The sequence below is a fragment of the Scatophagus argus genome, chromosome 9 (assembly GCF_020382885.2).
Source record: "Scatophagus argus isolate fScaArg1 chromosome 9, fScaArg1.pri, whole genome shotgun sequence".
NCBI lineage: Eukaryota > Metazoa > Chordata > Actinopteri > Scatophagidae > Scatophagus > Scatophagus argus.
In genome coordinates this window covers 22,194,464-22,218,372 of record NC_058501.1, presented here as the reverse complement: position 1 = coordinate 22,218,372, position 23,909 = coordinate 22,194,464, and the positions used below count along the sequence as shown (strand labels likewise).

Here is a 23,909-nt window from a genome sequence, read left to right as displayed (position 1 = left end):
CTCAGTTTTTAGATATTAATTATTCACATTTATGGGTTTTTAATTATTCAAATTTCTGTAAGGAATTGTGTTAAGATGCGATGATGTTACCTGACGAAGATCGTCTCTGCTTTATGAAACCCTGTCGGATTATCTACGCGGTATCGTTTAATAATTTTATGGATGTTATGAAAAATCTGACTTTGAGATTATGTGTGGGCGTTCAGTTGACTGAAATGCTATTATGCAATGTGCTGATAGCTACATGAACTTTATAAACCTGGAATTATTGAGACTGATCTGGTTTCAGGTTCTGAGATGACGGGATTATATATTTAAACCAACAGACAAGTTACCCAACAGATATCAAAGCATCCCTGACTAAAACCTTTGCTTGTTTAAGTCAGAAGTCCAAAACTTAAGAAAAGAAAAGAATTCATTAGATTTATTGTGGAAACTATAGGGAGGGAAACAGTGTTCAGCTGTGTTAAAAATAAAAATAAAACAGAAAAATGTGAAAAATATATACAAGCAGAAAGTTAGAAATTTCAACATTAAAAAAGTGCAGCACTGAACACTTCTCAAGTGTATGAATCAATTCATTATGTAATCATCATTAACTCTCTTTGACATGATTCTCGTTCACACATATTATCATATGGGAGCTGCTCGGTAGGAACCTGCAGTGTTGGAAGCTGCATTTACGCTTCATTATAAATTAAATGTAGTAAACAAAAGCGACAACAAAAATAGTTTAATCCTTTAAAACTGAACTAACATCATTCCAAGACATCGCTATTTCATTGATCAATAAAACTGTCAACAGACAGACAAAAAAAAATGTTATGATGATTTTTTTAAATAATATCCTGTGCTCTCTGACATCTCTGACTTCTCTAAAACCAATTTGGCAAAATAAACAACATAATAACACACATAACAACTTTTAATAACATAACAATAAGGCTTGTTTTTAATGTGTATGTGTGTTTGTGTGTGTGGATGTGCACTTAGACTTGTCTTACGTCTGGTACATATGGTATTGACAATAAAGATAATTTGTCTTTGACTTAAAGGAAAAACTCTGAAGTTTACTGAAAATTAGACTACAGCTCAAACCACAGTGGCAGAGGAACGAAAAGCCATGTTCACACGTCTGTAATGAACGGCGAGTGATGTCACCACCGTCACACGTCTGTGTGTGGCGATGGTGGCACTCACTGATCCTTAGCACTTTTACTTCAGACCATACTGGAAACCAACTTTAGAAGTGCTTGGAAAAAGCTGGAGCAGCCTGAGTGGACGCTACCACACTACAGTCTCGATCAATAAAAGAGCTAAGTTACTGAAAGGCTTTTTGCATTGGAAAAACAGTGACCTCCACGTTACTCAGAAACGTAGTTAAACTAGTAAGGCCAATATTTGTAGCGCTGCCACAGCCCAACACTGAGGACGAGGATCAGATACCACTGCCTGACTGAAATTCGAATTTAAATTTGTATGAATTGTAATTCTGATAGTGACATGCATTATTGTGATGAAGTACTAATTCCTACTTCCATTGTGTACGGAGAAGGGAAATATTGTTGAGGGACATAAACTCCAGCAACACCTCTAATATGGGCTGTGGTGTCTACAGCCCATATTAGAGGTATATATACCTCTCTCTCTCTCTCTCTCTCTCTCTCTCTCTCTATAGATAGATATATATATATATGGCCAGACTGATTTGTTGGTGAGTTACAGACAAGAAGAAAAGTCTGTATGTTTGACTTTGGGGTGAAGTGCCCCTTTAAACCCGGACATTTAATCAGCAACCTTTCAGTAACTCGTCTGCTCCTCTGTCCTCTGTCCTCCTCTGTCTTGAGGACAATCACAGTCAGCATGAATCAATGGGTATCACTCCTTTCCTTTTGTTGACGGTGAAAGCTCCTATTCTCATTTTTGACCAGTTGAGCGTAGAGGCCACCTCTCCTCAGCAGCTCATCGTGAGTGCCCTCCTCCTTTACCATCCCATTGCTGAGGTAAATGATATGATCAGCCTTCTCCACAAGGCTCATATTTCTGGATATCAACAACACGGTGCAGTTGTTGGTTTGCTTTAGCAAAGCCTGGTTGACCTGTTGAGAACAATCGTGACTTGGTGTTACACATAGAAAACACCAACAAACATTGAACAAAATTTTAGAAACTCAAGAATGTCTGACCTGGTATTCATTTTCTGTGTCCAGCTCACTGGTGGCGCTGTCCAGTATCAGGATTTTGGGATTTCTGATTAAAGCTCTGGCAATGGCAATGCGCTGCCTCTGGCCTCCAGACAACTGGCCTCCCTTCTCTCCAGCATCTGTCCAACAGAAGGACATATGGTTATTGTGTATAAACATCTTTGGAAAATAGCATGCATGTTTTGCATGAGACAGAATTATTTACATTTTTGTGCTTTGGCTTTTTGTAATTCCTAATGATATAATCAATTAAAGCAACCTGCACCCATTAAAGTGACAGACAATGGTTTGATGGCTTAAACCACTGAAAATGATTAACTGCCTTTAAGTCTTTGAGACAGTAAGCTTTCAAGATTAAACTGCTAGCAGAAATATTTGATACGTTTTGTTTTGTTTTTCTGAGAAAACAAAATTCTATACTTTTCAAGACCTGCGGAAATCCTGGGCAGACAGCATGAGGGAGAAAAACAGTTTTCCCACTTCTAACAAATTACAAGCATTTATTCTATCATCTAAGGATTCAAATTAAAATAAAAAATAACACATCTGTGAAAGGATTCACTCTAAGAGATGCTGAGTGTTTTTTGGGTCGAACCTGTCTCGTATCTATTGGACAGTTTCATGATGAACTCGTGGGCACTAGCCATGTTGGCAGCATTGTGCATGGCCTCATCAGATGCATCCTCGTAGCCATACTTGATGTTCTCCCGCACTGAGCGAGCAAACAGCACGCAATCTTGGCTCACCACAGCGATCTATATGAAAACCCAAAGAAGAAGAAACATGAGTGACAGCGAACTCCGAGAATGATTTGTCCTCAAAATACTCCTGTGGCCGCTGTGTGATAACACAGAAGAACTGTTAGGCTAAAGATAAAACAGGAGCAAAGGAGTGAACTTAAGAGACTTTTGGAAGAATCTGGAAACTTTCAGTGAGCTTATACATCGTAGTACAGCTCAGTATTTGTTTTCATTTCAGTTTTATGGTCACAGCTGCAGAATTCATTTATGGATTTGCCATTTTGAATTTCAGTCAGTTTTTGTTGGACCATGATTTAATAATCCCCACAGGATGTCAGTACCTCACCCACATAGGTTGTGGTTTATTGTCTTTTTTATAACCTTTATGTTCAACCAAAGGAAAGTGTGTGGATAGAGGAGTACAAACCACCTTCAGCAACCCAACTGAAAAAAGCTCCCTGAAGTCTTTTTGTGGTTATTTAGTGTCATATGGATTTAAATTAAATTCACTGCAAGTCATATAATTAGATAACATTGTCAACTATCAGCTTCAAAGATTCAAATTCACAATGGAAGAAATGTCTTGTGACAACCCACCTTGTCATGCAGGTACTGGTCTTCGTAGCTCTGCAGTGGTTTCCCGTCCAGTAGGATCTCACCCGCTTGAGGCTGGTAAAACCTCTCCAGCAACTTGACACATGTGGTCTTCCCTGAGCTGTTATTCCCCACCAGGGCAGTGATTTGGCCCGGCTTGAGTTCCAGTGAAACGTCCTGTTAGTGTGAATAGGTGAAGAGTCGTATGAGATAAAAATGATTTGAATTGTAAATATACGAAATGCACAGGAGATGAACATACATACCTGGAGAGCAAAGTTATCGTTGTCTGTCCTTCCAGAATAGGAAAATGTAACGTTTTTGAATTGGATGTGTCCCTCAAGACTCTGAGGGGCCAAAGAGCCCTTTGGGGGTACGTCAGGCTCGCGATCCAGATATTCAAAGATCTTCTCGGATGCACCAATTGCCTTCCTCACCTCTGGGTAATAATGCATGACAGCCTGGAAAAGAGGTTGTAGAATGAGGCACTTTTCAACTTGAGTAAAATTTCTTTTGAACAAAACAATCAGCCATGTTTAATTCAGCAACAGGGGAAACAAGTGCAAGGGCACACCTCAACAGCAGAAGCAAACTGCAGTTCATAGAGGACGAATGACACCAGGTCTCCACTGCTAACGCCTCCCCTGGTCACGAGAGTCCCTCCATAGTACAGAATACACACCTTCAGGGCCAAAGTGGACATCTGGGAGAACATAAACAACAGTTTATACAATGTGTGAAACAATAATAAAAATCTATTCCCAGCACATCAGTGAACATGCAGGTTTGGTTCTCCTGATACGCTCAATTTGGAGTCACGCTGGGCTCAGGCAGGGTGACTTGAGGATAGTTCGTGTTCCTGGCCAGATTTAAAAATGTTACATTTCTGGCTGTTTATTTTCTGCACATATTCTATTACACTTTCTATCTGTAGATAACTGACAACTGAAATGGCAGAGGATGATGAACACATCAGTCCTGCCAGGTCACACTGCACAGGATAAACATATTTTTCTGTATTCTCTAGATTAACCCCTCGACTCATCTCATGCTCACAGACACACATTCGCTATGAAATCACTGCACGCTTTATATAAATGTGGAACTCACGCTGTTAGTCATGGTAGAGGCTGCATAGGCCATTGCTTCCTTTTTATTAAGGGCGTAAGTATCATCCAGCCGCCGTTTGTACCGCTCTGTCTCACCATCCTCGTTGGCAAAACTCCTCACTGTCTTTATGTGAGAGAAGGTCTCTGTGGCCACCTGGTTGGCTTTAGCCAGTGACTCCTGAACATTCTTTGCAATAGTCTGAAATATGGATAAAAAATGGATTGAGTTAGTGACAGTTTTAGAAGTTACAAACATGACAGCTGGGCACAATCACAGATGCGCTGAAAATATTTTGACATGATGTCATATTGTCTGGTACAACAGCTGTTTCTTTAAACAGCATCTGTGGCCTGTGGGCAGATTATTCCTTAAACAGCAGAACTGAGGACATCATAACACATTGTAAGCAAAACATTGACATGCTATCACTTTATAAAGTCGGCACAGCATTAGCATTCAATAATCAGTCATATTCCTCTCTGTCCGGTTAATAATAAAGTCCAATAATTAACGGCATTCTGTGGGCTGTAAAAACCAAAACAATGAGTTGAACTTGCACCTGTTTACCTGGTGGAAGTGTCCAGTGAGCTCAGGTATGACCCAGATGATGGGCAGTCCCATGCAAGTGAGCAGGAACATCTTCCACGACTGGCTCATCATAAAGAACGAGAGAAAGGCAAAACGTGCCGTGTACCACATCACGAGGCTTAGTTTCTCGCTCAGTGCTTCGCTCACAGTGTTGGTATCTGTGGTAATGCGGGACACCAGTTCACCTGAGAAAAGAGTTTTCCATTAGCCTTGTCAAAGGAATTACAGTGTTAGATATGCACTCAACATGTTGTTAGAATCCAGTATATTCTGGATGTTCACCAGGCCAGACAAGTTCTGTCAAGTATTTCTACGAGGACATTCATACCAAAAGTGCAAGGAGTGTTTTAGGGTTTATTCAGGGTGGCCAGCTGCATGGTGTATGCGACATCCTGTCGATTTACCTGCCAAATTTTTGTCAAAGAAAGCAATCTCCTGTTTGAGCACAGCCTCAAAGACAGCCCCCTGCACTGAGGTGTGTATGAGGCTCATGGTGATGTTGTACATGAGGTCACACACAAACTCGAGCACAGCACTGAAACACACAACAGAGGACACATGGCAGTCATGTAGAGTTGCCAAAAATATCACTATATTATTAATCTATCTTAATTTGTCAAATAGCAAGAACATTTTTTTTCGTAAGTTAATTTCATCTGTATACAAACATTAAAAAATAATAATGATTAATTCAAAGTGTACCACCAAGAGTTAGGGTGCGATAATTTTCTATTTAAGTTGAATTAAATCTGACTCTCTTTAAAGCCTTCAACACAATAAAGTTTTGAGAGATCACATATTTGCTTTTCAGCCTGAAACATTTTACTACTTTGGTTATATTACCTGGCCACAGTCATTAGAGTCATGACTGTGATGGCCTGTGTGAATGCATCAGGTGCTTCTTCATTCATGATCCAATCAGCCACACGTCCAGTGTACTGAGGAACAGCCATCTCACCTGAGGTCAGAAGCTCACATTATTACAATGTTGATCTTTCTGAAGACAAAACTGTCTCTAACAGCTCTTGGATCAGTCTAAAGAAGCAGCAGAGTCAGTGGAGTAGAGACATGACTGACTGTTGAATGTGCCTGTGACTGAAACAACGATTCAGTCTTCATCTAAAATCATATCTAATAGAGCTTCACAGGCCTACAACAAACAGGGTGCGTTAACTAACCTGTACTTAATTCTAAACTCATTTCTTCTCTACTTATACTATATATAAATTGCTAGCTCTTCTTTTTTTCCTACATTTATGCAAATTGTTTATTATCTGTTTTTCACTATCCACTTTGCTGCTGTAACAATGTGAACTTCCCCATTGTGGAACAATAAAGGAAATCTTATCTTATCTTACCTTTCTTTAACACTAACTAAGTCAAGGTGCGAACAACACAGCAGGAACAGCGGGAAACATTCTCCAGAACTTTGTAGCTAAGTCTGAGGAAGTGTCGTCTCACTTACCATAAGAAGACAAAACCACAAGGCACAGCACAGCAACAAAGCGCCAGCGATAAGGCTGCATGTACGTAATGAGTCTCTTCAGCGAGGCACCGGTGTCCCCTTTGGACTTCTCAGACGGCGTCCTCGTCCACAGAGATGAGATGTATTGCCCCAAGGAGAGCAAAAGAGACGAGACATATCGGTTCCAGTAGAGCCACGCCAGAGCTGTCACGACATAACCCTGTAGCACCTGCAACACAACGAAAATATTACATGAAGTTAATCACTCAGTGCCACTCAGCGGTAAGATGAAACTAAAAACATTTCTAAAATGGTGGATTTCTCATTCTCTTCGGCCCCATTTGGTTTTGGTTTCAGTCCTTTTACTGGTCCAGGCTCAAACAGCTTCATTGCGGTAAAATAAAATAAATAAAAATAACAACCAAGTACTTTAATCTGGCTACAAAATTGCTTGTATCAGACATTTACGACAGTAAGATGTCTGAAGATGTTACATTAGATTCTGAGACACTGAGCAAACAACCAGTGGTGAAAATAATAAACACATTCACCCACCCTTTCCCAGGAGTGCCACCCCCACAGTTCCTCCACAGTAGACTTCCCCAGCGCCGACAGAAGAGTGGTGTACACCGGGAAGTGGAAGCAGAGGACCCCTAAACGCTGCAGCCCCTTGAAGCTGCTCATCCACGGTGGGCTTCCAGGGTAGGTGAGGACAAGCAGGGAAAGAAGGAAAGCCCTGGACAACCCTCCTCCCCACAGGGTGATGAACGGATGGGGGATGAGGAGAGGTGAGAGGTGGGCCAAGCGGATGGTGTGCACCAGGCACACATCCAGGCACACGAAGAGCAGAGGGAAGAAGTAGTTCATTTTCTGCATAACGTACAGGTTCTGCGAACACAAATGACAGGGACAGTCAGTGGCCGAGTGTCTCTGAGAGGGACTAACAGGAGCATCCAAACACAGAAAACATGAGAGGCATAAGGCGCCATAATCAAGTAAAAGTACAAATACCACACAGTGAAAATACAGCTGCAGCATTTAAAATAAGCAGAAAACAAAGCTGAGTGCTGAGCCCATTTGTACCTAATGTAATTATATAACCCAGGACAGTTATTTGCACTCACATACTTTATCACAAAGGTAAAAGGTTTACTTTCAATCTGCTACTGATACTTTTTACTTTCGTTTTCAGCTGCACCGGTGATTTCTTTGAAACGCCGACTGTAGATAAACACACCCACACAAATATGAAAACGAATTAGCCCAAAATACAATAAATTTACTCTGGGTGTTGCTAAGGCAGAATCCATGCTACAGGTAAAGTACAGTAGTAGCAGTAGTAGTACAGTAAGCTAGCCACGTTTAGCTTCGCTGCAGTTGCATTAAAATCCGACTTACGTTTACTTCAGACGAGCCAGGTTTGACTTGGTTGTTTAGTGTTCGCCTGAGACCGCAAAACGACAACGATATTTAAATTAACACAGCAAAAGACTGCCGGTTTGACAATCCACAAGCGGCTGCCCGTTCAGACGTCGACCGACCTGTTTAACTGTCAAACCGAAACCGAAAATAACTTTTTCAAATCTTTTGCCAAGGAAAGTCCCTTCTAGCTTTGCATAAGCCACAATGGCGAACGAAGACCAGCGAGGAATACAACGTTCAGATTGGTATCTCATTTATTTGAAATCCTGCCTTCTTACACTTTTGTATATAAGTAAATAAAAGAGATAACGATCATGCATGTTGCATGGCAGGCAGCCTTAGCTGAAAAACCCGATGAGTCACCACCAAAAAGTCCAGCAGCGACACCAAGTGGCGATAAGCTGGAACTGCTTTATGACTTCAAAGTTACACAGGACAAAGAAGGTAACCTTTGAAATTCGTTTTCTGCAGGAATTAAAGGACGTAATCAAAAGGAGGCCAAGGTAATGCCTTGGAGAGTAGCTTCAATAACTTCAAAAACCTTTTCCAAGCTTAGTTGGAAAAAATTCAGGTCATCCAGCTTTTTGTGTCCCTAAAACACCTGGCTTTATCATAGAGCTAATGTGTGTTTCTTTACAAGACAGGAGCATATCATCTGCTAATATTGCCTTTTTACTATTGTAAAATAATAATAATAATTATAATAATAAAAAGGCAACTGACAGGCAATGAACTCAAGTCTTTTGTTGATGCATCCATATTGCAGCATTTTACTATGTATTTTAGCTGGTTGAGGTGGAACTAGATTTAACTACTTTATCTGTAGTTAAGATTATAATCCAGTGAGTTCAATATGGGGGTCGGACCTCCAGCAGAGGGTCCCAAGATAGATACAGGTGTGTGTCCCCAGGATACTTCCCGCTCTGTCTTGTTGGCCTTGCCTTGTGTTGAAACCCATTAAGTCCACTGAGAGAATGAAACCTCCAACAGAAACTTTGAACTCCCTGATAGCTTCCTTCCTTTCCTCTACTTTCATGTTAGAAGGACGTGGTGAGTAAAGTTATAAATGTTCTTCCCATTTTAAGAAGCCTGTTTGCAAGCACCTATAAATCACTGACTCACTGAATCACAAAAAGCACTGACTTGTATTATTTTGTTTCTGCATGACTACTTGTACAGTTTTGATAATACACAATTTTACTTAAACTAAGTCAGGTTTTGAATGAAGGACTTTTACTTGTAGTATTTTCCCAGAATTGTCCCTTTCACGTAAGTACAGGATCTGACCCCCACTATAGACCAGTCATTTCTCTCCCATTTTTATGTTTTTATCCACACTGAACGAGAGATCACAAAAACATGCTGTTTTCCACCACGAAACCCAGTGCGCATGCTCAGACATGGCAGCTGCCAGCCACCCCTCAGATCCGACGGTTAAAGACATTTAGCCAAATAAAACCTGAGCCATCTGAGCTAACTGACAGCTGTTGTGTTTCATCGTCGCAGCCACGATGGAGTAAGCAGCAGGGGAAGCGGGGAAACTTGTGATCTGATCTGGATGGAACCGACGGGTCTACGAGACGTTTTCAAATGTATAACACTGTGTAAGCACGCCTGAAATACGGGTCATTTCTAAGGGTTTTGTTCAGCCTGCAAGAGTAACCGCTGGGAATTAGCTCCACATAAAGTTAAGCAAGCCGTTTCCGCTTACCTTTTGGAGGAATGTCAGGCCTGTAACGCCTACCTGTGCGTAAGCTGCAGAATCGTCTGGATTTAGGCACGTGGCTGTGTTTACGGTGTTTTAATGGTGGTTTAAGGGTTTGAACGGACTCCCGGGCTAACTGCTAATTACTAAATCTGTAAATTTTAAAATGCGTGCCATCGTTTGCTTGATGCGAGGATAACCTGTTTCCTGTGTTTTAGCCATTGCAGCTATGGAGGATGTTGGTCTCCTTCCCAAACCCACCGGTTATGGCCCCCCCGTTCACAGACCCACAGTCACTGACACGTTCGGACTGCACCACATCCCACCAGGTGTGTTTGAGCTCAGACAGACACACACAGTAGTAACTGACACGTCAATACAAGATGTATACTATATAGACAAAAGTATCCAGACACGACTCTTTATGGGGCTGTTTTTCAGGGTTTGGGCTCGGCCCCTGACTCAGTGAAGGGAAATCTTAATGCTTCAGCACACCAAGACATTTTGGACAATGCTATGCTTCCAGCTTTGTGGCAAGAGTTTGTTGAAGGCCCTTTTCTATTCCAGCATGACTGTGCCCCAGTGCACAAAGCAAAGCTCCATAAAGACATGGTTGGATGAGTTTGGTGTGGAAGAGCTTGACTGGCCCACACAGAGCCCTGACCTCAACCCCATCCAACACCTTTGGGATGAACTGGAACGGAGATTGTGAGCCAGGCCTTTTGGTCCAACATCAGTGTGTGACCTCACAAATGCTCTACTGCATGAATGGGCGCAAATTCCCACAGAAACACTCCAACATGTTGTGGAAAGCCTTCACAGAAGAGTGGAAGCTGTTAGAGCTGCAAAGCTGTCTGTGTGTGTAGAATGAGACGTCATGAAAGTCCCTGTTGGTCATGCGTCCCAATACTTTGGTCTATGTAGTGTATACTTATATATATGTGTGTGTGTGTTGTTTTATCCAGACCATGTACATGTCACTGATGCAAGCAGGAAATGTGATGGTCCGTCCAAAAAAAGGTCCCACTCTGTAACGACAGCACAGCCACAGTTGACAGTTGAGAATGATTCTCCTCTGGGGGCCGACACCAGTAAGTAAGAGTGTGTGTTAAGAGTTGTGTACAACTGCTCTGTACAGTTACATTCAGGTGTGTCAGACCTCAGGTAAAATGGGTGTCATTCTTGTAACATTTCAGAATTTTGTGTTTTATATTTCAAGTCTTTGTATATCGGTGCAGTGCTTCCAGTAATGAACCCAGTTTTGTTTGTTTGTTTTTTCAGCATTTTTTAAGACAGCTGCTAAAAATGGGAACACTAATCTGGATGTGGCAGGTGCTGGCAGAAAAATCCCCAAAACCAAAGTCGCAGATCCATCAAAGTGGAAGCAAAACAAGCAGAAACAGCTGAGGATGGAGGGTAAAGCGTACGTAAGCAAACGCAAAAAAGATGGCGAGATTGTGACAAAGCAGCCGAGAGCAGTGGGTCCAAGATGCACCTCGATTGCCTGCAAAAAGGCGTCAAACCGACTTTGTGGCGAAATCAACGAAGAGGCCAGGAACAAAGTGTTTGATGAATTCTGGCAGCGCATGAACTGGGCTCAGAGAAAACAGTACATAGCAGGACAGGTTGACTGCGACCCCGTGGAAAGATCTCGGGCAGTGGGATCACAGTCGAGAAGATCAGTTTCGCTTCGGTATCATTTAATGGTTGATGGCAAACGGAAACAAGTGTGTAAAAACATGTTCCTGTCCACTCTGGGGATAGGAGAGTGGTCTGTGCTCAACTGGGCACAGAAAGGAGCAACAAAGAAGAATGAATCAAATGACAATAACTTCGACAAGAGCCAAGTTGCCCCTCAGTGCTCACAACAGAATCCAGTCAGTAATGTTGTGCAGATTACCCAGGGTGAGTGCTTATTTTGGTTTTGTCTTTGCTCTTTTTCATCTACTTACTACAAACGTGTTTCCCAAAAGCTTGGGACGCTATGTGAGACATACAGTAAATAGGACATTAGTGTTGTGTCCTCTGAGCTAAAGAGGAAAAGTAATTTTAGTGCTTGTTTTTGCCATAACACTGAAGCGCATCACAGATATTATTCGTACATCAGTGAGATTTTCTGTGTTTGCAGAACAAGTGAATGCTGCTGACATGGACAAAACCAGGCTACCCGAACCAGAGGGGCCAGCCAGAAAGAAATCCCGAGTTGCCAGGCCGCTTACATGGAAACAAAATCGACAGAAGCAACTTCGGATGGAGGGCAAACCGTACATCAGCAAACGAAAGAAAGACGGCATGACCATCACTAAAGCTCAGAGGGCAGTCGGACCGAGATGCACCTCCAGCGCTTGCAAAAAGGCGTCAAACCGCTTCTGTGCCGATTTCAGCGAAGACGCGAGGAACAAGCTGTTTACGAGTTTCTGGCAGTGTATGAACTGGCCTCAGAGAAAGATCTATGTGGCCGAATTAGTGGACTGCGACCCAGTGGAAAGAACCCGAGCGCCATGGACTCAGTCCAGGAGAACAGTCTCGATGCGCTATCACTTGATTGCCGACGGTGACAGAAAACAAGTTTGCAAAAAGATGTTCCTCTCCACTTTGGGGATTGGAGAGTGGTCAGTGCTCAACTGGGCACAAAATGCGTCCAAGCAGGACAATTCAGGGGAAAAATCCAAGAAGCGAACGCAGAGGAAGTCTCGCAAAGCTTCAGAGCATATCGTCCTGAAGGAGTTCCTCGAGAGTTTACCCAAAGTGCCCTCATACTGCTGCGGGACATCCATCTCCAAGCTTTATCTGGAGCCGGTCTTCTCCAACATGTCCGAGGTGTACAGGCACTACTGCAACCACTGCTTAGAGAAGACGACAGCGCCGCTCTCTCGGCAGGTTTTCTGCGCTGTGTTTAAAAAGATGGACTTGGGATTGTGTGACTCCAAAAAGGATCAGCCTTGCTCTTTTGGTGCTTCTGGAAATTTGTTTAACGAGCTTTGGGAGGAATACTGCATGGAGAGAGGAGCTCCAGGGCCACAACCAGCGAAAGTGGGTAACCAGTAGAAAGGGATTAATGACGAAAAAGGACAAGGTGTGTATTACTGTGTTTCTTACAATATGATCATATGCACATCGCAGGAAGTTTAATACTACGTTTTGGCCAAAATGACTCCTTAACGGTCCCATGTTTCACTGAATCCCGTTAATCATGTTCCACACTCACTGTCTGAAGCAGTCCATTGATCTCCATGCAGATGCTCAGTTGTTTTACTTCAGTAGAATTGTTTAAGCACTATATTTGTTTTGTTTTTGTTATACAGAAAGCTATGCTTAAGATGTAAAGTCTTTTGTAAAGTCTTCTGTCGACCGTCGTCAGTTCAAGAACTGAAACAAAAATGTGTCAATAAGTATAAATAATTGTACATACGTGTATGTATTATAGTGCATATAATTATATGTACAAATAACACTAAAACATATTGTTTACACATACTGTGAACCTGCTGTTTGTGTAGTGTGAAAGGTCAAAGTCATTTGGGCCCCAAATATTCTGTGTTCTTTTGTGAATTAGACAGGAACAAATTATTGAAGCAGTTTACAGAGCTGTGAGGCAGAACATTAAAAGTCAAGTTTTTGTTTGATGTTTTGTACTGAGCAGCTGGACAAAAGAGGTGTGTGTGTGTGTGTGTGTCCGTGCTTCTACACTTATTTGTAAAGGTCAAATTCAAACCCCACCATCTGCTCACACCCTTAATAACAGCTCTTCTCACAGCTCACTTATGCCACACTGTTGAATTTTTTTTGTTTTTTTTAAATTACAAGTGGAGATGCAGACACACACACACACACACACACCACACACACACACAGTCATCACCCCCCCTATTCTTCTCCACACAGTGGCAGGAAGTTGTCCAGATATCCGCAGGGCCTCTGACAAAAAAAAAGAAAAAAAAAAAAAAGAAACGGCGAGTGAACAAAGTGGGCTGGGAGGTGGTTTTGGAAGGCGTTGGTGGTGGCGGCTGTGATGAAGTTTGGCGACTTCACTCAGAGTTAACGGTTCCTTGCGAACAGCAGGACTAAAGCGACACCACAGAGCTTTACAACAGTGTAAACGCTGTGGGTGACAGCTGAGCTTGTGGAGATCAGAGGCAGGTTTTCCAAACAGCTGGACCGGACTGCTGATCCCTCTGAGCCGAGAAGGCCCACAGCTGGTGACCCGAACAGCCTGAAGATGTTGGCTCTGAGGACAGTTGTTCTGCTTGGACTGAGCTGGACATGTAAAGGTGGGTTAGCCACAGCCATTGTTTTGAAATATTTGGGAATTGAGATATATTGCTGTTTTATTAGTTCTGTTGTTTATTTTGCTTTTTAGTTATAGATTTAACTTTTGATAATATTTTGTCAAGAACAAAGCAAATGTATTTTTTGCTATAACATAACTTTTGTTAAGGCTCTCTTTGCTGATCAAGTGAAACAAAAGTGTTTAACAGCACGTCTAATTTCAGCTCCATTGTTCACACTTTTTTTCTGCCATGATTTTATGGTCCCGCACACACCTGCCAAGCCCATTGTCCAACTCCATCACATTCCTCATTGCCACGGTGACGACCTTTGACCCTTATCAAGGCCTGGCCCGCTCCATTTCCTGTTGCTATTCGCTTCTCCTGGAAACTTCCTGTTTATGTCGAGCCCATTTCCTGTTCCCTTTAACGGTCCGTATCGGGGCCCATCGTCCATGGCTTGACCTGCATTGTTATGAATAGCTGCAAATGCTCTGAAACAATGAGTGGTTTGAATAGGTGGGTGAGTTGGTCCTCCGCTGAAACACTTGGCGACAACAGTTTGCTTGGAGAAAACTGCAAGGCAAGAGCCTGATGAAATAATTCACATTCAGAATAAAAGAAAATGCATTTATTTTCAAAGTCTGGAAAACATAATGCGGATGAGATGTTGTTTGCCTTTGACTCGCTCTGGTCAGTCCGCCTGCAGTCAACAGGACACGATATACATATACACTATTATTACATTTCAACCTGGAAAACTGTTGAGTGCTTCGGTGCCCATTGTGCCACTTTCTTTGCAGTAATCTCTGTTTGTGTTCACAGCTGCGTCTGTCGATCCATGGGGCCAGTGTCCAGTCAACAGAAAGTGTAAGGACAAGTTTGGAGACGGCTCATGCGACAGAGAGTGTATGGAGCCCGAGTGTCTCAGAGACGGTTTCGACTGCCAGAAGGACAGGGGCCACTGCAAGTAAAGCACGTTTGTAGTCATTTTCACCGTCACAGAAACAGAACAACATTTCTATCTTAATAGTGAATGTTGTGAATTGGAACATTCCATGTTTTAATTGGTTAATTTGTCTCAGTGGATCGTTGTATGCTTATGTGTTGTTACCAAGCGGTCTATTCATTTTTATCACTCTCTCCTTATTTGTGTTAATATTTGACACTCAGGCAAGAAACTCAAATAATAGACAATTGAAGAATGGTAGTGAACTGTTCATAAAGCGACTTAATGGCTAGTAAGAAGATCTCGGATTGAGATTATTTAGTCAGATGTCATATTTTGTATTTTTCTTTATATGTCTTCATCCCTGCCCATCTTGGATCTCAGTCCGGGCCATATCCAGTACTGCCGTGATCACTACGCCAACTCCCACTGCGAGCAGGGATGCGACAACGCCCCCTGTGGGTGGGACGGCAGCGATTGCTTCACACGCCAGACTTCCCTGTGGGCTAAAGGCACCCTGATCCTTCACGCCAAAATCCCACAACAACGTGGGGCCTTCTCCAACAGCTCCCTGCTCTGGGCACTCAGTGTTCTTCTCCAGTCGTCACTCAAACTGAGAGGCTCCGCCCCTCTCGCCACTGACAGGAACTTGTTTGACTTTGACCCTCAGCAGCTCACCAACCTGCTGACTCAGGCATCACCAGCTGACTCAAATGGGTAGGTGATGAGTGAAATGTCAGAAAAGGTGAGTGTTATGTTCTAGCTGAAATATGGTCAGAATTTTAGTTTAAAACTTTTAAAAAATGAATAAAATTATCAACAAAAAGGGGAAAAAAGTGTTGGTGTTATGTCAAAGATGTTTTCCTGGGAGACTGTGGCGATTCCTCCATGGTTGTAGTCCATACATAGTCCAGTCAGCTATAGGGTCACTTGCTAATTGTAGTGATAGTTACAGCCAAAGATAACTTAACAAGATGATGAGTAGCAGCTGATATGCTGCCCTTTTTGTTTTTGGAGCTATAATCAAACACTGGCCACATTTCATAAGTAGGCCCCTTTACTTCCCATAGAGGTTGGAAAAGTCCAAGGGAGACCTGGCCAAGATGGCAGCATAAAAGTTACACAAAAAACAGTACAAGACCAGGAAGAAAATAATAATACAAGACTGAGAAGTGTAGAACTGAAATGTATGAGGGGCATCTGGGAGAAAAAAAAAATGGACCAAGCACAGAACCTTGGGGAACTCCCTTAAGTACTGTAAAGCAGCCTGAACGGAGCTGATCAAGCAGGGATATAGATATGAATATTAATAGCTATGTATGTAAAATATTTACATCTCAAAGTTAAATGTTTTGATTTTGTTTTGCAAATTATTGAGAGAATGTTCAAGATCTTCTTAACTTATTGTGACTAATCTACGCATTGGAACAGGCTTCAGTAATGACCTGTATGTTCTTTCCTAATCTTTCCTTCTGTCTGTCTCTTTCCTAGCTCCCTCCTTTTCCTCCAAGTGGACAACAGGCCATGCTCCCGTCTGCCCTCTACCTGTTTTCCCTATGCCACCGAGGCAGCCAGTTTCCTGCGTGCCGTGATGTCGCTGAAGCCTTCCTCGTTCCCCATCCTCCCGGAGCTGACGGTCATCATTGGTATTAGAGGTGTCCGAGAGGAAATAGGAAGCAGAGAGGATGTTGGGATAAAGGAAGTCAAAGGTAAGCTCACATCTCCTGTTTCTCTCTCTCACACAAACACACACGCACGCACTCACATCCAGCTTTGAGTTTCATCCAAACAAAACACTATAAAGCACCTTTCCATTTCCACTGTGTACATGTGCTGATGATCAGTGCTGCTGCTCTCAGTTTTCGTTGTTCAAACATTTGAATTCAAATGTAAGCACAGTCTTAGTGTAGAAATGGGCAGAGACAAAAGTTCTTCCCTGAACCTTTACCCTAAACCCAACCTTCTTTAATCTGAAATTAAAAAGCCACATTTTTAAATTGTATGTTTACTCCTAAACTTCTTGTTTTCTGAAAATAAAAGCTCGATTACCCACGACTCAGGTATGAGGCACATTTTTACATGTGGCCCTTGTAGCATAATGAAAAAATAATAAATAACGTAGTTTTAACGTAGTTTTAATGTATAGTATACATTAAAATGATGTTTATATAAATTTATTTTTTGGTCAAGTCGAGCCAGGCGCGTCATTTGTCACTTTTCTAAATTTGGTTTGCACTAACCTCTAGCAGACTAAAGTAAGCTTCATCACATCGAACAGCTCCTAGGTGATTCCCTGGGCCTTTTGTTCATGTAACCCTGAAGAAGACTGTCTGAATCTCATTTTCACAATGCGATATTAGTCAACAAGTCAGCTGTACGTGACATTCACAGTCAGCTACGGGACATTTTTAGCTCGATATTTCCTTCAGGAGTTGGTGGAGACCAAAACAGAGCTGAAAGGAAAGTGAAAAACTCCGATGCCCCATGCTGTTAGATATGAACGCTGTATATATTATAACTTGATTTACTTCTCCCACGTCGCCTTTCTTGCCTAATTAAAGCTGGATTCAGTCACCTGCAAAATTAAAGAAAATTAATCTCACCCAAATCTGTCACAAAATAAACCTAAATAAATGTGAATACAATTTATGACTTTCTTTGCAAAGGTGAGTATTTATATCAACTAAAACATAATAATCTTTTAAGGAACATCACATCTGCTTGATGAAAGTGAGTGTTCCATTAAATAGGACCACATATCAATATTCAGGTATTGCTGTGATAAGTAGCTCGGATGTTTTTTGCTGTATCGTGCAGCCCTAACAAAAATTGTTCTTCCTTGTGGCAGCAGTAGTGAAATTGATTTTCTATCCTCCGTCTCAAAGAGCCGACTCCTGCATGGCTGTGGGCCGTGATTGCCATAGCGATTGGCCTGCTGCTGGTGCTGGTCCTGGTGGTCCTGTTGGTGGTGAGGAGGGTGAGGCAGCAGCGGGCGGAGAGGGAAGGTGGCGACAGAGTGAGACACCGGTTCACTGTGACTGACGGTGACCCCAAATCCAAGGCTCTGACACAGCACGCAGCCCACCAGGAGCAGAGGGTCCGATCCAGCAGAGAGAAAGACAAGATCAGCTTGAGGAAAAAGAAGAAGGCAAAGGAAGCAGAGAAAAAGAGAAGGAGGGAACCGCTGGGGGAGGACGCCATTCGAATGCGGTGAGAGGCGCTGCTTTGAAAGACATGAGAGGATGTTTTGACTGCTGGAGGAATGATGTCATGTCGACAAACGCAGCCTATTGTAAAACAAGTGAGAGTTCATACTGTACAGTTAGTTGATTAATCAGGTTGATATCACCTTTATCCTATAGCTATTTTAAACACTTTGCCTCACATACAGAATTGTGTACATAACATTCACAACAATTCAACAGTAGTTACTAAAGAGGGGGTGAGGAAAACTACTCATAAACATTTCAGTCCCAGTGATTAGAACCTTAAACGTCCCTCACCTTTAGTTCGTTACTGCAATGATTTATTGATAATTTGCACGATGAATGTTGGTGCTGAAACAATAAGTTGGCTAATCTATTAGTCGATAAATTGAAAACAGTGTTGATAGTCAATTAATCATTTAAGATGCTCATTTATCATTTAACATTTTTGTTATTTGTCTCTTTTGCATAAACCAGTTTCAGAAGCTTGGGATTGTGATAATCGAAAAATCTAAAAAAATAAATGTATTTAAAACATTTTAAAATATATATTAAAAAAGATTTGTCCATAATGAAGATAACTGATAGTTGCAGCCCTAACTAACATGCTTTGTGAGTGCAGGGGCTGTGTTAGAAATGTACTGGTGGTCAAGTGCATGAGGACTTAATTCATGTGATGCTGTTCCCGGTTTAGTTGCAAACAGGAACCTTCTTTCCTGTCTCTCTGTGCTGTCACACTCTGTGAAAGAGAAAACATTTTTGGGTCCTCTGGCAACAGCTCACTCAAGGCAGTGAAATAATAACTCTCTCTAATTCCTGTCATGTTCCAGGAATTAGGACACAGCGTGGACACCCAAAAACCACAATCAGTTTCTCAATGTGCTGTGCTTTTGGTTTTCAGACCCCTCAAAAGGGACCAGGAGATAGGAAGTGACACAGACTTTACCCAGAGTTCAATGGAAGACATCAGCGTGAGATGCTCCAGGCGACAGGAGGACGCCTCCATCTGTGACCACAGGAGCCCGGAGCAGAAACACTACCGGGCTGGAAACTCGCAGCCCCACAGATCTATACAGCGTAAGGCTTAGGGTTTGTTCATTCATTTATTTGCTCGCTGTTGCTTGGACAAAACAAAACACATCTACGTTAAACCGTACCATGTTGTCAACACGTACAGTCCTGAAATTCGGTCCATATTAGCTGTCAAAATCAGAATTACTTCACTCAACAGCCTCAGTAAATGTAGAGGAGGTTAACTGAAGATGCTGTACTCACACGGGGTGGAAGGCTGACGTACTGTGCAGTACAAAGTTACAGTCTGACACATGAAAGATATTAACTGTGAACTATACGCTGTATTTAGCCCTGTAGTATTTTATTATGTATCAAAATCTTTCCACTTTTCAGTTGAAAATCAACCTTAAATGAGTCTTGTTCTCCTTCAGCTCCCCCTAGAGGATGGGAGAGAAATGCCATGCCTCCTCCTCTGCTCAGTCCTCCACAGCAGGTCTGTCCTTCATTTTTGTGGATCACTGTGCTGTTCCATTTGGTCTCTTTGGTTTCATATTTTTGTTTCTGTTTTTTTTTTAGTGTTTAAATTGAATGATTTGCCATTAGTTCAGTTTAAACTGTTGAATTGTCGGTATGTGTGAGATACAATATATAGACAAAAGTATCCAGTCACAGACCTCAACTCCATCCAACACCTTTGGGATGAACTGGAACGGAGATTGTGAGCCAGGCCTTTTGGTCCAACATCAGTGTGTGACCTCACAAATGCTCTACTGCATGAATGGGCAAAGATTCCCACAGAAACACAGCAAAATGTTGTGGAAAATGTGTTATAGCTACTGAGCTGTCTGTGTGTTTAGAATGAGATGTCATTCATGTCCCTGTTGGTGTAATGGTCAGGTGTCCCAATACTTTCGTCTATATAGCATACTTATTATGTGCATGTCTGTACACTATACACATTAATTGGTCGGTTGTGTTGGCAGTCAGCAGAGTGGTGTGGCCCAGATGGGTCTGTAGTTCTGATCCGAGCGGTGCGAAGTGGACTGGACCGAGTGGTCTTGGAGCTGCTGAGAGCAGGAGTGCCTGTCAACAACACAGATCATACTGGTAACGCATCTGTGTCCCAGTCACTAATATTCACGCAGTACCTCAAAGTCTCACTCGGACAGTATTTGCATGTAATTCTTTATGTATCCGGTTTTAATTTTCTCAAATAAGATCAACATGAACGTCAGGGACTGTAGCTAATTTCATTTAAACTTACACTCACTTTGCAATTAAATAAATCATTTATCTCTCTAAAGCTCTTCAGCAAGCCATTATTTTCTGACACCCATACACTGAGGGGCTGAGTAACTGGTGTAACTTAACCCGCGTCTCACTCACGTCCTCCTTTTGTGTCCCTCCTCTCCCGACCTTTGCTCATCTCTCCATGGCTTCCGTCTCCTCCATCCTGCTCCTCCTCCAGCTCCCCTGCTGCCTTCCTCTGACTCAGAGCAAAGTTAACGTGCGGGTTGACGGACATATCAACTTTGTTGCTCATCTTTCTCCTCGCTTTTGCTGTCTGTCTCACTGTCCTTCTGTCTACCTCTGTCTTTCTGTCCTGTCTCTGTCATGCGGCTGAAGCGATTCATCTCCACGTGCCATCCCTCCTTTCTGCCTCTCCTCACCATCTGGGCTCGACTCTGGTTTGTAATGGTTGTTCACTGGCTGACTTACTCCCTCCCTTCTTCCCCCTCACCTCCCCTTCACTCACACTGTCTCTCTCAGGGAGATCAGCCCTGCACTGGGCATGCTCAGTAAACCACCTCTCCCTAACAAGGACCCTCATTCGTTATGGGGCTGCTGTGGACCTGCAAGACAACAAGGTAAGTTCTGAGTGTTTCTTTAGCGGTGGTTATTAATATTATATTATGTATTATGTGATTATCCATGTTCAGCTCACTCTGCCTGTTTCTTGTGAGTATCACAAAAGTATGTTGTATTTCTGATTGTTCCTCCGGTAGGGCGAGACAGCGCTCTTCCTCTCTGCCCTCTATGGTTGCTATGATACAGCCAGACTCCTCCTCCTGCACGGTGCCAACCCTGAGTTGCACGATCGGAGAGGACGTCGCCCGATGGACATGGCCAGAGAGGGCATGCATCACCAGGTCCTGGAGCTCCTCTTGGCTCACCAGTTCCAGAGAGGGCCTGCTCCCGTCGACTCGGCCAATGACATGCTGTGGGAGGAGCGCGCTCTGATGTACTCGCAGTGGGTCGGATCGCAAGGCCTGCCTGGGAGAAGTGCCTCCTTCTCTGGGATCATAGGGCATCGAGACATGACCCCACCTCCACAAAAGTAAGCGTGCACAGACAGCAGTATGCCTTTTAATTTGCCCTCTGGTGATGCCACCAGAAGGCCACCAGTGCGAATTTTACAGTTAGAGCGGAAATGATAAGTTGATTGATCGTAGGTTCCATCAATAGAAATCCTATTTAGACAAAATTATTGGGACACCTTTCCATCACACCAACAGGGACTTTAAACATCTCGTTCTAAATGCACACGGCTTTGCAGCTCTAACAGCTTCCACTCTTGTGTGAAGGCTTTCCACAACATGTTGGAGTGTTTCTGTGGGAATTTGTGCCCATTCATGCAGTAGAGCATTTATGAGGTCACACACTGAAAACACGAACACAAAACCAAGAAGCATAAACATCAACTTGCAGCAACTTGTAAATTACCTGAGATCGTAATCCATCATAATGCAAAATGAATTTTTTGTGTTGTTTTCATTATCAGAGGTGAAGGGTGTGTGTGTTGGTATCTTGTGCTAAGGCAGTCACAGTCCTGAAAACACTTGTTACAATGAATGTTGAAACTGTATTTTATGGACAAATATGAAAAGTTTTCTGAAAGCCTCTCTGTTAATATCAAAAATCTTTAATATTGTGATGATTTTCATGTCCTTTCAGTGATTGGTCAATGAGCCGAGTACAGTACCCCTCCCCTCAGAACTGGCGACCACAGCTCAACCAATCAGCAACAGCGCTGGTCCCTCCAAGAATCATGGGCCGCTCGCCTCGACCAATCAGCACCTTACAGGAGGTGACCTCAGAAGACGAGGATCGTGACAGGAACCAGGAAATCCCCAGAGCTGCAACACCTCACTTCCTGTCGCCGCAGCCTGCCCCTCGGCAGCGTTCCTTTTCCTGCACCCAGCATGCATTGCAGCGTCGCTCCAGTGCCCACCAGCCAGAGCCCAATTATGTTATTGTGACAGACAGAACAGCCAGCGAACCCGTAGAAAGAGTGGTTGTTTCGCCTCCCACAGACGCTGCTGCCCAACCGGACCGCCAGCCTGCTGTAAATGGCACAAATCCCATTAGAGCAGAACAAGCAGCAGTGAGTTCAACGAGTTCAGAGCAGAAATCCAGAGGTGAGAGGCCCAACAACACCACCGACTCGACGCAAACAGCCCTGTAGAGAACAGCAAGAGGCAACAACACTTCAGCTGCCTTTCCATCCAGCCTGCAAGAACACATGAATAAGACAGAAGCACTGACTTTTAGTTTGGGATTTGGTGTATTTTGTTGTTGAGGTCAGTGCAATGCTGGAGTCCAGTGCTGATTTACTGTAATATTATGACCTTAATTATGATCCAGTGTCAGGTGTGGCCTGACAGATTTGCCTCTTAAATTTATTATTTGTTAAATATCTGTCAAATTCATACACAGCAGCACTTGGAGATGTTCCTTCCTAAGTTGTTTCCCCAGTTTTCACTCAGCTTTGCCTAAGTTATTATTATTAGTAGTAATATCATCATTATTATTATTATTATTATTATTATTGCATTTTACATTTTGGAGAAGAAAATTGTTCCTTTCAAATTTTCTCTTATGTGGCACAGTCAAATAGGTAAACATGCCTGGGATGAGTGCCAGTCAAACATGATGAATTTGACTCTTGACATCTTGGGAATCTTGTTTCCAAATACTGTCAAATATTCACACAGACTTGACATCTAACTGGTTGTATTCTGATTATTGCAGAAACAATCGAGGAGAAAATGTTAAAACCACATGCATGGTTACATGGAAATGTCAGATAGCTGTAATAAAGTGACTTTTTATGCAAATCATATGGATTTTTAATTGTATTTTGAAATTTGTTTTGTTTTGTTTTTTTTCAAAAACACATACAATAAATACCTCACAAGTCGTAAAGAATACTTAAATACATAAATAATGTTACAGACTCATGGAAGTCCGGTTTTCATGTGTTTTAGGGAGATTTTAATTTATGCTTTCTTAGTTTATGTGGAATTTCTTGCCTTCCCGCTCATGGATCTTCCATGATGGTTTCTGTAGCACAGGCTGACTGATGGAGAAGGTGAGATGTCATCAGCCCCAGGCCAGTAAAAGAGAGCCATTAGCAAAGTCTAACAGGCTGCAGTCTGGAGGTTTGGAATCACTTTGTGGTCGGTGGCTGTAATCTGTACCACACACGGGCTCGTGGCAGCTCACTTTAACGCCCTGTCTGTGACGGTAAAGTCCCAGACCAGCAGGTACAGACTGACCCACTGTCTTCTGTGTCATATTCCAACAGGTGATGGGTACAAAACAGACGCTGCATGCGGACATTTTGTTTCCAAACAGAACTGA

General features: G+C 42.6%; 3 protein-coding genes across 8 annotated transcripts; 2 read left to right on the top strand and 1 right to left on the bottom strand.

The window, feature by feature from the left end:
• Positions 1-397: 397 nt before the first annotated feature.
• tap1 (transporter 1, ATP-binding cassette, sub-family B (MDR/TAP)) lies at positions 398-10,072 on the bottom strand. Of its 3 annotated transcripts, none has more exons than XM_046400784.1 (13): positions 9,835-10,072; positions 7,257-7,589; positions 6,702-6,930; positions 6,080-6,194; positions 5,641-5,771; positions 5,216-5,421; positions 4,649-4,846; positions 4,113-4,241; positions 3,805-3,999; positions 3,542-3,715; positions 2,800-2,959; positions 2,187-2,323; positions 398-2,099 (listed from the first exon to the last, which is right to left on the bottom strand). In XM_046400784.1, exons 2-13 carry the CDS (start codon positions 7,575-7,577, stop codon positions 1,869-1,871), a joined length of 2,226 nt encoding a protein of 741 aa, XP_046256740.1. In that variant the 5' UTR covers positions 7,578-7,589; positions 9,835-10,072; the 3' UTR covers positions 398-1,868. The 3 variants fall into 3 exon arrangements, with proteins under 3 accessions (XP_046256740.1, XP_046256741.1, XP_046256739.1); XM_046400785.1 differs by having other exon boundaries at positions 9,868-10,072; XM_046400783.1 differs by lacking the exon at positions 9,835-10,072 and adding an exon at positions 8,100-8,480.
• LOC124065407 lies at positions 9,419-14,019 on the top strand. Of its 4 annotated transcripts, XM_046400787.1 has the most exons (6): positions 9,419-9,727; positions 10,047-10,157; positions 10,794-10,919; positions 11,110-11,733; positions 11,957-12,904; positions 13,888-14,019. In XM_046400787.1, exons 1-5 carry the CDS (start codon positions 9,682-9,684, stop codon positions 12,874-12,876), a joined length of 1,827 nt encoding a protein of 608 aa, XP_046256743.1. In that variant the 5' UTR covers positions 9,419-9,681; the 3' UTR covers positions 12,877-12,904; positions 13,888-14,019. The 4 variants fall into 4 exon arrangements, with proteins under 4 accessions (XP_046256743.1, XP_046256742.1, XP_046256744.1 ...); XM_046400786.1 differs by lacking the exon at positions 13,888-14,019 and having other exon boundaries at positions 9,421-9,727; positions 11,957-13,511; XM_046400788.1 differs by lacking the exons at positions 9,419-9,727; positions 13,888-14,019 and adding an exon at positions 9,755-9,900 and having other exon boundaries at positions 11,957-13,512.
• On the top strand, positions 13,973-23,383 carry notchl (notch receptor, like). Its single transcript, XM_046400782.1, has 11 exons — positions 13,973-14,099; positions 14,922-15,066; positions 15,430-15,762; positions 16,537-16,754; positions 17,931-18,255; positions 19,153-19,328; positions 19,697-19,758; positions 20,249-20,372; positions 21,036-21,133; positions 21,272-21,603; positions 22,221-23,383. The coding sequence occupies exons 1-11, from the start codon at positions 14,048-14,050 to the stop codon at positions 22,729-22,731; spliced, it is 2,376 nt and encodes a 791-aa protein (XP_046256738.1). The 5' UTR covers positions 13,973-14,047; the 3' UTR covers positions 22,732-23,383.
• Positions 23,384-23,909: the final 526 nt, after the last annotated feature.